This window comes from Lontra canadensis, unplaced genomic scaffold (assembly GCF_010015895.1).
Source record: "Lontra canadensis isolate GAN:19392208 unplaced genomic scaffold, GSC_riverotter_1.0 scaffold693, whole genome shotgun sequence".
Taxonomy (NCBI): Eukaryota; Metazoa; Chordata; class Mammalia; order Carnivora; family Mustelidae; genus Lontra; species Lontra canadensis.
This window is the reverse complement of record NW_022631677.1, coordinates 23,114-36,300: the sequence shown is the minus strand read 5'-3', so window position 1 is coordinate 36,300 and position 13,187 is coordinate 23,114. Positions and strand designations below refer to the sequence as shown.

The 13,187-nt window shown below is 41.3% G+C and overlaps 1 protein-coding gene across 1 annotated transcript; it reads left to right on the top strand.

Moving 5' to 3' along the window:
• Nucleotides 1-3: 3 nt before the first annotated feature.
• LOC116863198 (WAS/WASL-interacting protein family member 1-like) lies at nucleotides 4-10,331 on the top strand (the record flags this gene model as incomplete). Its single annotated transcript, XM_032850690.1, is given in 6 exon segments — nucleotides 4-39; nucleotides 41-124; nucleotides 126-381; nucleotides 5,303-5,515; nucleotides 6,246-6,359; nucleotides 10,131-10,331. Coding segments are annotated over 6 exon segments (759 nt in total), but the record flags the coding sequence as incomplete, so codon positions are not given.
• Nucleotides 10,332-13,187: the final 2,856 nt, after the last annotated feature.

Genomic DNA, 13,187 nt, shown 5'->3' with positions numbered 1-13,187 from the left:
CCCCTGCCCCCGACCCCCAGCAGGGCCTTGGAGGACAAACCCCCCCCCTCCGCCTCCTCCAGTGGGCAACAGGCCCTCCATCCACAGGGAAGCGGTCCCACCGCCTCCCCCTCAGAACAGCAAGCCCCCCCGTGCCTTCTACCCCGAGGCCTTCCTCCTCCTCACAGGCCCCACCTCCACCGCCGCCACCAAGCAGGCCCGGCCCTCCTCCCCTGCCTCCAGGTTCCAGTGGCACTGATGAAACCCCAAGACTCCCACAGAGGAATTTGTCCCTTACGCCGTCTACAACCCCCTTACCTTCACCGGGACGATCAGGCCCTCTTCCTCCCCCGCCCAGTGAGAGACCCCCTCCTCCGGTGAGGGACCCACCGGGCAGATCAGGTATGTCACACCGGGGTGGAGTATGTCTTCCTACAGCCCAGCCTGTTCCGTGTCACTAATCATCATATAAGCAAAGGGAGTTTGACAGAAGCTTAAGTAAACTCTCAGACTGCTCTAATCTCTTAAGTGACACTTACTGTGGCTGACTTCACCCCGACCTCATGTGAGCCTCTGAGGAAAGTGGGATTACAATTTCTGTCTGCATTTTAGAGATGAAGAGACTAACTTTTTTTTTTTAAGATTTTATTTATTTATTTGAGAGAGAGGGAGAAAGATTATGAGTAAGTGGGGTGGGGAAGAGCAGAGCGAGAGGGAGAAGCAGACTCCCCACTGAACAAGGAGCCCAACTGTGGAACTCGATCCCAGAACCCTGGAATCACGACCTGAGCCGAAGGCAGACGCTTAACCTACTGAGACACCCAGACACCCTGACTAACTTATAAAGGCAAATGATCACCAGCTAGTTAATAAGAGACCAGAACTTTCACCTCCAATTCTGAAATGTGCTCGCCACGCTACTGCTCTGACTTCCCTAAAGTGAATATCAGCTGTCTTAATTGGGGAACTAAATTCGCGTCTCCTGTAAGAGCATCCATTATTCCAACAAGAAGGGTAGCTATCTAAGAGCTAATGAACTTTTCTTGTACTGCTCTCTCCATCAGTCAAGCTTTGAGGCCATGTCCCTAGTCATTAAAGACAAGTGTTAGAGCCCATTTTGCTGCTTGTTAATACCTTTAGCACATAAATCCCTTGGAGAATCAGATAAAGGTAGAGGCCTTGGGGGCACCTGGGTGGCTCAGTGGGTTAAGCATCTGCCTTCAGCTCAGGTCATGATCTCAGGGTTCTGGAATCGAGCCCCACATCGGGCTCCCCGCTCAGCAGGAAGCCTGCCTTTCCTTCTCGCACTCCCCCTGCTGTGTACCCCCCCATTGTGTCTCTGTCAAATAAATAAATAAAATGTTTTAAAAAATTAAAAAAAAAAAAAGGTAGAGGCCTTTTGTTCCTGAAAGTTCTCATAAGTACAACTCAAAATCTGTGTGCTATTTCATGGATTGAAGGCTCTGCTGCCGCTCGTCTGTGCCCCACCCCCCGGGGCTGAGAAAGCTGGATCTAAGGGAAGAACTTTGAGACTTTATGAAATGAAATGAAGTGAGAATTCCCTAGAACTTGTACTCTCTCCTAATTGTAATAGGTGCTTTTTATTTCACAGTGGTTATTGTTCTTAATTTAACCTTATTATTGTTATATAAGATGCCTGGAAATGGGGTGTCTTTTTCTTTAGGAGAAGCTAACCTTTTGCCCTGTGACCACAAGAACCTAATAAACACAATTCTTTTTTTTTTTTAAGATTTTATTTATTTATTTGACAGAGAGAGGGAACACAAGCAGCGAGAGGGGCAGAGGGAGCAGCAGGCTCCCCACTGAGCAAGGAGCCCGATGCGGGGCTTGATTCCAGGACCCTGAGATCATGACCAGAGCTGAAGGCAGACGCTTAACCAACTGAGCCACCCAGACACCCCTAAACACCACTCTTTAAATCAGTAGTCCTCAAAGGTGACCATGGGCTAGAATCACCTGGAGAGCTTTAAAAACCATGCTGGGTCCATTCCCCAGGGTTTCTGGTTTCATTGCTCTGGGTTACAGACTGGGCATCAAGATATTGGAGGCTCCCCAGTGATTATAACGTGCTGCAAAGTTTGAGAAGCACTACTTCAAACTGCTCTGGCCTCAGACAGTAGGCAACAAATATAAAAAGCCAGTACCAGTCGCTTCAATCCAATCCTTACACATCATGGCATCTCATTAAGTAATCTTCAGAGAACAAACGAGAACAGATAGTCAGATGAATGAAATGCAGTATTTTCTTCTTATCCAACAGCTAGTGGTATTCCCCCAAAGTGACTAAGCAGCAGTTTGCATGGTTCTACCAAATGGACAAGTCAACAGATTAAATCTTCCCCAAAACAGGACAGGCTGTGACATAGTTGTAATGTTATTTATTTCGATTATATAAGTCTTGTCTGTTTATTATGGAAAATACAGAAAAGTATAAAGAAAACAAAAATGATCTATAATCCTACCACCACCACCCAGAAATAATCATAACATTTTTTATTATTTCAGCCTTTTTAAAATGTATGTTTTGAGAGGGGGTGCCTGACTGGCTAAGTCGGTAGAGCATGCATTTCCTGATCTTGGGGTCATGAGGTTAAGCCCCACTTGGGCATAAAACTCACTTAAAAAAAAAAAACTCAGAAGTAAAACGTGTCTGTGTTTATATATACATATATATATAAACATATATTTATGTTTTTACAAAATCAGTATCACAGTATACATACTGTTTGGTTATTTGCTTTTTATTTATTAATCTCATTAACATCTTTTTTTTTTCATTAACATCTTCTGATAGGATTATAAACTATTCTTGTACAGCCTGACTTCTAATGGCTGCATAATATTAGATCCTACACATTTACCTTTATTCATTCAAACCATCTCTAGATTTTTACTGTTGCAGATAATGCAAGGAATATATTCTTGTAGCTAAATATTTTTGCACATTTCTGTGTATTTCCTTTGGATTAATTCCTCGAAATGAAATATTTTGGTGAGCAGGTATGTATAGTAATCTATAAATTTCATAGGTACTTCCAAACTGACCTCTAGAAAATTCCTACCACCTTTCATTCCCACAGGATCTTATGAGAGGTCATCTGTATTTTGAGAGGAGGACTGGCTTTATTGTTAGGAGTGTGGGCTTTAGAATTTGACATATTTGGAGTCTTGACAAAACCTGACTTGAGGTTTTTACCCTTCCAACACCAGCAGCCTCTTCTGTGTCCCTTCACCTCTCAGGGTTGCTGTAAGAATTAAGCGAGACAAGTGCGTATAGTGGTTATCTTAATTCCTAGCTTGTAACAGCATTAAATAAATGATAGTTTGTTGCTATTATTACAAGAAGTTGAAATCTGAGGGTGCCTGGGTGGCTCGGTCAGTTCAGCATCTGTTTCTTGCTTGTGGCTTAGGTCATGTTCTCAGGCTTGTGAGATTGAGCCCTGCGCTGGGCTTCCTGCTCAGTGGGGGAACGTGCTTGAGATTCTCCCTCTCCCCTTCCCCTTAGAGAGTTCTGCAAACTCTCTGTCTCAAAAGAAAAAAAAAAAAGTGTAATCTGCTTTCTTATTATGCTTGCCTAGGTTTGGAGCAGGGGTCCTGGAAGGTTCGAGAGTTAGGAGTATGAACATTTACTTGAAGAGAGAGAGAGAAAGAGCAAGTCGATCAGGCCCCATAATACTGGAAGTCTAGTTCGCGCTTGGTGACAGCTGTGCGCTGGTAGTACCAGTGAAATTAACCCACAGCATGTGAGATACTTTCCCCCCAGTAAATCAGCTCCTCCCGACTGGGAGCCCAGCAATGGCAAACAGATGGGGCAATAAATAAACCCTACCAGGAGAAGCACTGAAGACTCCTTGAGAGACCAACCACCCAGGGCCGGACATGCCTCTCACCTCCGTCAGCTGTCTGAGCCAAGACTTCCAGGCAGGGATACATGCAGTGGGTGGGTTGTTCAGTTTAAGGTCCTTTAGGTGGATTCTGAATCTGTAGTTAATAAAAGACATTTATATTTATAGTACCATAAGATGTTGTATTTACATAAAATGTCAGCATCTTGCAAGAGAAGCACACTGCTGAAGACCAGCAATAATTACTAAGGCCATTTTGATTTGCATGGGAAGATTCAAGTTCTTTTTTTTTTTTTAATTTACTTATAATCTAAATAGCCTCTGAATTTGGAAGATGGGACAAGGAGGACAGGTTTCTTTTGTATTATCAAAAGAATTTCCTTTTTTTTTTTTAAGGAACTTAAACATTTCTAATTATACCATTACCATTGCAATTTTTTTTAAGATTTTTTTATTTTATTTATTTGACAGAGAGAGAGATCACAAGCAGGCAGAGAGGCAGGCAGAGAAAGGGGGTAAGCAGGCTCCCCACTGAGCAGAAAGCCCGATGCGGGGCTTGATCCCAGGACCCTGAGATCATGACCTGAGCCAAAGGCAGAGGCTTAACCCACTGAGCCACCCAGGCGCCCCTACCATTGCAATTTTTTAAAATGGTTTCAGAGACTTAAATTGTACTTTTTATTTGCTTTTAGCTACTTATTCCTGGCAAGAGTGCTGTGAGATGACTCTCTGGTACTCTTTTGTATATAGAGAGTTTCGTTCCATGTGGTAACCAGCTTGTTCAGGGTCAGGATCAGAGTACACAGCCGTGCACACTGACTAATCCACCTCCCCAAAGAGGAAGAACCAAAAAGGAACTCCTGCCAATCTCAGCACGATTGATAGTTGGTTTCCTGATGCTGCTTCTGCCTAGAAACAGATCGCATGCATCACAGAAGCATGCTTGTGTAATTAGCAACACTACCGTGCATTTAAAGAGCCTAGTCCCTCTGAAGACCTAAAATAACTTCGTAACTAGCTTCTTCTTTTTTTTTTTCAATTCTTTTTCTAAATGGCATTTATTCCTATCATATCATATCACAGTAATTCAGTAGCTAATTAAGAGGATTATAAAATGTTTTTAAAAGGATATAGTTGTCAGTATAAACAGATTATAACCTGTTCTCAACCTAACCGTATCATCTCTAATCTCAATACAACCAAAGCCAAGACAGCCATTTAGCTATCGATATCAACATGTGTACGTATGTGCAGTTCTGTGTTTATCTGTACTTATTCCTTGCTTGGCTAAATCTCCTAGAAAGTTTCCATTATTTCTCCATAAGCTCTAATTATTGGGCATACATCCAGCAGGTGCTCAATAACTGCACATTGGCAGTGACATGATAATAGTAATGTAGGATGTAAGATACTGCACTAAATGTTGTCTTTTTTTTTTTTTTTTTTTTCTGTCCCAGGCCCTCTCCCACCACCCCCTCCAATAAGCAGAAATGGCAGCACATCTCGGGCCCTGCCTGCCACCCCCCAGTTGCCTTCCAGGAGTGGAATAGATAGTCCCAGGACTGGACCCAGGCCTCCTCTTCCTCCTGACAGGCCTGGCGCCGGGGCACCTCCCCCACCTCCACCATCAACATTGATTAGGAATGGCTTCCAAGACTCTTCAGGAGAAGGTGAGGTGGGGTCTATCCTCTGGGGAAGGGACCTTGGGAATATTTTCAAGCTACAGGGCACCCACTAAATGGTAAATTTGTGTGCGTTGTGTGTTTGCATTAACATTTCTTGTTTCTATGACCCTCAAACACTGCACTGCTCTGATCTAAGTATCTATCCATTAGAGACTGCCATGATTTCAAATTCAAAGTAGTAATCCCACCTCCTACATTTTTCAAAAAGGCTGATTGTTTTCCTCTCTCACTGTTGGAGTCTCATTTTAGTTAACTTTCTAGAAGATTCCAGAACCCTAAAAAAATGTCATTTTTGTCGTTTATCTTCTTATTACCTACCTTACCTGCCTTTCTCAACAGTTTGCTGGGGCAAGAGGCCTGATGATCTACAGGTATTAAGCGGCTTTCCTCTGCCTTTTTTTATGAGAGGGTCCAGTTATTCCTGGGCCCATTGGTGGGAAGAAAGGTATCTCAGACTTTAGCCCCCAGGTCCTAAGAGGGACCGGCTGAGTCCTAATCACGCTAGTTCAAGTCACTTAGATCTGTCTTTGCTTTGATTCGCAGACCAGCGTATTTCACTGATGCGCTGATCAGTGACATTTGTTGCATTTCTGGGTTTTCTCTAAACTTCTAGGCATAAAACTAGAAGTGCTCTCTGCAGCTCTCTGTGTCCTTTCATTATGTAAGTCTTCATAGCAGATTGTTACTGAAGATGCTGTTTGTTTCTCTCCCTCAGATGAGTGGGAAAGCAGATTCTACTTCCATCCCATTTCTGACTTGCCGCCTCCAGAGCCATATGTACCAACAGCCAAAAGTTATCCCAGTAAACTGGCAAGAAGTGAATCCCGGAGTGAGTATTTCTGCAAGGGCTTCAGGTGGCTTCATTCTTCTACAGCCTGGGTTGTATACGAGAGAGGGTTATATAGGAAATCCAGGCCTCCTGCCTGGAGTGGGACAGACAACCCCATATGGAGCCATCTAAATTCTGGTTAACTGTCCTTCCACAAGTGATGAGGAAAATGGGGATACCCAGAATATATATGAGAAACGATTACTTTAACGTGTCATCACAAGCTCAATGTAACTTTGCTTTGTTATTAGGTTAAATTGTATTGCTTTGCTCGTTCGGACAGACTTCCCCATTTTGGCATTCCTGAGATAGGACAAATGTCTTCTACTTGTTTTGAGACTAGTCTGATGTCTTAATAATTATAACAAAAACTCACTGCAACTGCCTTGATATTTTAGATACATTATGATCAGGGGCACCTGGCTGGGTCAATCAGTGGAACAGGCGACTCTGGATCTCAGGGTTGTGAGTTTGAGCCCCACCTAGAGTGTAGACATTACTTAAAAAAATAAAATATTAAAATAATAATAATAAAGTCATAAATATATGATGATTATAGATTTTAGAGCATTACATGAAAATTTTAAATATACCCATAATCTCTCCATATAATCTCCATAAAATCACCACATATATTCATTTTACCAGGTTCTCTGCTCATTTTTAATCCATATAATTCTTATTGACTTATCATTATTAAGTATAGAGTGTACTTTCTTGGTGGTGGGTTTTACATAACTTTGCTTAGTAAAATACCTTCCCATTTTATCACATGATTTTTATTTTATAGTATCCCATCAAGTCGACATACAGTGATTTAGTTTACCATTATTGGACATTTAGATTTTTTTCTGGGTTTTGCTAAAATATATAATGCAACCATAAAGAAGCGAATCACTTTTCCTCTATATTGAAACAAAAATGGGAACAAGAAGAGGAAATAGAGAAACTGAAATTTCATGACAATAAGTGGTTAGAACAAAGAAAAATTTGGCACAAAACACACATAGATCACTGAGGAGGCTCAGACTTGTAACAGCTTTAAATTTAGAACCAAATTCCCAAACCAGAAATGGGGGGGGGGGTTTGCACATGTCAGGTAACTGTTCCTAGCCTTGTCCTCACTCCTTAGGCAGAGCTCCGTACACCTACTCAAGAGTCTCCTGACTCTGTATCACCCAGTTCTTCAGTCCTTTGTGGCTGGATGTTTCCTAGCCATAGAGCATAGAATCATAGCTGCTTCAGTTAAGGCTGGTGATAAGCAAAATTAGTGGCTTCAGGGAGATGTGACAGGTGGCAGTCTCAGGTCAAAGAGACAGGGATACGGGACTGTACTCTGTATCACAGCACGGGACAACACAGGAGTTTCTGTTGGGCTGTGAGGACCAGGTCACATTGTGCTCTGTGCCACTCCTGAAGAATTCAGAACATTAGAAGATGTTTTAAGAAAAATTTCCACAAACAAATGCCAGAAGGAAACAGAGTATTGCTGCTTGAAAGGAAAAGGGATAAGTTTAATTTCTAGAGAAACTCATTTATGTAAAATACTCCATTTCTAGACAATGGCTGATAAAAAAAAAAAGGTATAACTATAATAAGGTTATACAAGAGTGAAAAGTAAGTCTTCACATGGGACAGATAACTTTGAGGGTGTGTGTGCGTGTGTGTGTGTGTGTGTGTGTGTGATGAAGAGGGGCTTCTGTCTCTTCCTTTTTGGGCACTAACAAACGAATTCACTTTAAGGACTTGTTCATATGGACTCTAAATATTTTTCCTGGTTTCTTATAAGCATTCTTAATCTATTGTAAGTACTCTTTGCATATTTAAATCAGTAACAGAACCATCCCCCCTCCTCTAGATTTTTAACTTCATAGCTGAACAGATTCCCTTCCCCACCCTGCTGTCTCTGAGACTAAAGGCAACTCGAGGACAGGAACTGTCCTCTCACTACTCCATCTTCCTCAGGTGGCCCCAAGCCTGAAATATGGTGGGCATTTAAATATATTTCTGAAACTGATGAATTAATGTCCACTGTACCCAAAAATGTTTTTGTAGACTTGCTTTAAATATTTCTAGCACTCTGTGTGTTTAATAGATCATCTCTGTAACAAAACTAAAGCACTGTCGAGTGATTTTGCTCTGCTCCTGTAGCTGCCTGGGCCTCTGGGTGGGGCACCCGCCTGGCAGGGCCCCCAGGCAGCCCCAGGCCCTGCTGTCTCACTGCAGCTCTGCATGGGGCAGCCTGCATGGTATGTCAGCCATGGTCAAGGCCCCACAACACATGACTGGTTTCTATCCAGATGCGTCTCTCTTTAGGTGTGGGACCCAGAAAAGACACGGTTGGGGTGGCAAGAGGAAGAGGCAAGGTAACAAGCTGACCGTGTCTTCCTCTAACTCCTCCCCTTGCTCAGAGCTTTTGTTCTGTCTCAGAAATCCCTGTTGGGATGCCTCCTGAAGAATCTGTCAGTGCCAGCCCACTTCTGAGTTCCCCCAGAGCAGCAGCCACAATGGACCCACTCAGCTGACATGTGTCCCTGCTAGATCTGCTCACAGTGTCTGAGCACCCGGCTTCATGCCTAAAACCTGTTAGAGCCTCAAAAGAAATGATGTGGGGCAAATGAATTTAAAAAACTGTGAATGGATTTTTAAACCCAGTACTCATACCCATGAATATGCGTAGTTTTTAAAAGAATACTATCAACAGAGCAGAGAGACAACTACGAAATGGAATAAAATATTTGCAAGTCATATATCTGATCAAAAAGTTATATCCAGAATATATAAAGAATTCCTGTGACTCAACAACAAAAACCCAATTTTTAAAATGGGTTGATTACTTGCATAGATGTTTCTCTGAGGAAGATATCCATATTGCCAAAAAAGCACATGAAAAGATGCTCGCTATCACTAATCATTAAAGGAATACACACAGAACCACAGTGAAATACAGCATCACAGCCATTAGGACGGTTACTCTCAAAAAAGCATTGTTGAGAAATTAGAAGATACCTAAATGTCCAACAAAAAGGAATTGATCAGATAAATACAGCATACTTACATAATAGAATATGTGTTATTTATAATTTTATGTATCAACAATAACAGCTCTGAAAAATGTTCAGACCGACAATATATGATCCTATTTGGGGAAGAAAAAAGAGAGCTGTTTATATATAGAAGATAAGTGGAAAGTATTTACATCATGTTATTGGTTATCTCTGGGTGGTACAGGCATTGGTGAGTTTCTGTTTTGTTTTAGCTCATCCATATTTTTTTAAAAAGATTTATTTATTTGACAGACAGAGATCACAAGTAGGCAGAGGCAGGCAGAGAGAGAGGGAGGGAAGCAGGCTCCCCGCTGAGCAGAGAGCCCGATGCAGGGCTTGATCCCAAGATCCTGAGATCATGACCAGAGCTGAAGGCAGAGGCTTTAACCCACTAAGCCACCCAGGCACCGCCCCCCATCCATATTTTCTAAATCTGTAATAAACACATACCATGTGGTAAGAAGAAAACTATTTTTTTTTTAATTTTCTTAACTTTGGGTAAGTACTTGGGAGCCAGTGGTGGGTCATCCGTCTCTAGAAATGTTCAGTCACATCCTTCCTCGCTTGCCTTCATTTCTTACTTCTCACCCACGTGTGCCTGTTCTTCACAGCCTTGGTCATAGAGGGTGACAGAGTGGGTACTTTTGTGATCATCCTTTAGTTTGTACAGTGAGGTCATAAGCTTTCTAACCAAAATTTATATTTTGTCTATTTTTTCATCAAGGTGGATCCAACCGAAGAGAAAGGGGTGCCCCACCACTTCCTCCCATCCCAAGGTGATCTTTGCCTGCTCTTCTCCAGCCGAGCCCAAGAGCTCCTTCTGTTGTTGTTCTCCAAGGGTGCAAAACCCTCCTCCCCTTGTCTTCACTTGTCCCCTTCATACTGGCTGTAGGGAAAGGGAGGGTGATGTGGGAATATGTGTGCGGGGGGGTGGGAATGCAGTAAAGAAACGCACCTAGCTTTTTATATTGTGTATATTCTCAAAGCTCTTGCTTGCTTCAGCTACAGCCTGCCAGTGCTGGCTGCTTAGGGGTCAGGAGGCTTTTGTGGCAAGGTGGCAGACATGCATTGTGTCCTAGCTTTCAACCAACCAAGTTCAAACATTCAGTGCTAATTTGCTACAGACTCTAACATTAAAGTCCCTGAGAGCTATTTGCTTCCATGACTTTTTTGCATGCTTGGCTTTCTGTCTGATTCCAGAAACCACAGTCCACCTAAGCAAGTTGCGGCACTCAGGGCTCACATAAAATTTTTCAGTTACAGGATGTCCAATCTTTGGCAGTCTGAGATAAGCTCTAGGACAGAGCTGTCCAATAGAAATACAATGTGAGCCACATATAACGGTGTTTGAATTTCTAGTAGCTACCTTAAAAAAGGAAAATAGGTGAAATTAATTTTAATATATTTTATTTAACCCTAATACCCAAATTATTACCATTTCAACCTGCAATCAGTATAACAATTATTAATGAGCTATTTCACATTCTGTTTTGGTACCAAGTCTTCAAAATCCCATGCGTATCCTACGTTGATTGAGAGCACATTCCCCATTCAGACTAGTCGCATCTCAAGGGCTCAACAGCCCTGTGTGGCCGGTGGCTACCATGTTTGGGCAGTACAGGTCTAGAAGATGCGGACTAGTGCAAAATCTCTTGTTTCAAAAACAAAAAAAGGCAAGATGAATTTTAGCGATTCAAAAAGTAACTAAAAATCAAGTTAGGACCAAACACCTTGTTCAACAGATAGCTTGACCTTTGATTTTGTTCCCCTATTTCCCGTCTTTCCTTGATGTGTATATCTAGGTGCTGCTTCACAGTACCAAGGTCAGAAATTGATCTAACAGGGTTTACAGTCATGTGGAATAAAGCCATTAGAAGGAAACTGAAAGCCAGCCAAGGCTTGGGGACTCAGAGCCCGCTGCCTTGAGCTAACTGTCCATTGGACCCCTGCCTTGCCTTCATTTCCTCTGCTGCCCAAATGCATCTCTGAGCGGGGGAGGCTCGCAGGCTCTGTAACTGTGGGGGAAAGTTAGGAAAAGGTAGCCAATTGGAAACGTGGAAGAAGGAAGCAGGTTTGAGTTGATGGACAAAACTCTAAATGTCTAAATCTGATGTTTAAGGGGGTTGAGAGAGATTGCTACTACAAATTGAAGAGAATTTGTCTTGACTCCATTGGGAGAATGCCTTGGATCTATGCAAATCAAGCTCCGTGAAAGGACCATAGGAATGAGCCAGGCTTGCCCTTTTTTTGTATGATTTTGTTTACAAAACTTTACTGGGACTTTTAAATCTAGCTATAGATTTGGGGGGAAATTTTTCCATTTTATATGGTTTTATATGGTTGATTATGTTTAAAATTACCATTACTTATTTTTTAAAAGCACACAGCCACATATGTATATGTATACTTAAACTTTGTGTCATGGTTTCAGTGTATTGTTCATGGATTACCAGGAGATGCTAATAAGAAATCAATCCAAAGAAAAATTTGAAAGAAGGATTCCTATTTATAGAATAAATAATTGTTTCATTTATATAAAAGCAAAAGAACTTAGAGTTCTAATAAATGGGATAGCTAATAAATTATGAAGTTGCCCATTTGGATATATTGTATTTTTATAACTTTCCTTGCCAAAGTCCTGGGCTTAGTATGTTAGAGAACTTGGTTTTTCCCCCTCTCCTCTACCATTCATCTGTCTTTCATATAGTTATTTGGGGCCCTTTGCCCAAAGGGAATCAAGAAATATAAAGGTATAACAAACTTGGCTAAGTATTTTCCAAAAAGAATGTTTCAGGTTTTATAGCAGCATCATTTTATTTGGGATGTTTTGAGCAGATATGAATGGTTGTTACAAATCGCTATGATAAAGCCTAACAAGCCACCTCACAAAAGATACGATCTGGCCTTCCTAGCAAATGATGGCAGGGAAGTCTCATCCAAGGAATTTGGATCTGAATTTTGTGAGGGCTAGTAAGCATGGCCAGTTTCTTTGTACATCCCAGCTTTGTAGGTATCATCCTAAAGTCTGAAACAGTCATAGCTCAAAGTTGCTCTTCAGGAGAGAGAAGTTTTAGGATGTATTTAAGTCAGTGTTTCATTAATACACCTATACCCTTTCTTTGAAAGTTGGCAACCTAATTGCATCCAAAACTGAATAATCTCTATGCTAAAATCTTCAACTATGGCAAATCACAAAAATGAATATTTTCTTCCTGAAATCAGGGCTTACATTTGGGGTTTTTTTCCATAATATTTCTAGATAAATGTATTCAAGATGCAATACAGTATTTTAATATTCACATATCATTTTATATTGAAATGTGTTACAGTATTAAAATTCAGTGTTCCATATTTATTTCACTATGCATTTTATTTAGTAGAAACCAAGAGAAATGTTTAATCCAATGGTGCCTTACTTTGTGATTTGAAAGAAATCGACTTTTTATGTCTAAGCAGCAGATTATTTGCATATTTGTAAAAACTTAGGCCTTTATATTTTAACTTGTAATACCAATTTTGTTATTTTAGTAGCAGAAATGGGATGGTTGTTAAAGCGCCCAACATTTTTTGCCACAAAATTAATTTTTCCCTGTTTGTAGTCAGGGACGGTAAAAGAAAACAAATGTTTTTCATACCACTGCACTATGTAAACATGCACATTTTGGAATCTATATCATCAGGACAGTTTAAATGGTGGGGTAGAGACTACCCTAGACATCTGTGTCTTTGTAAGTTAGCCAGACAATAAATAAAAGCAGAGTGATAAGAGTGTCAACTGGTG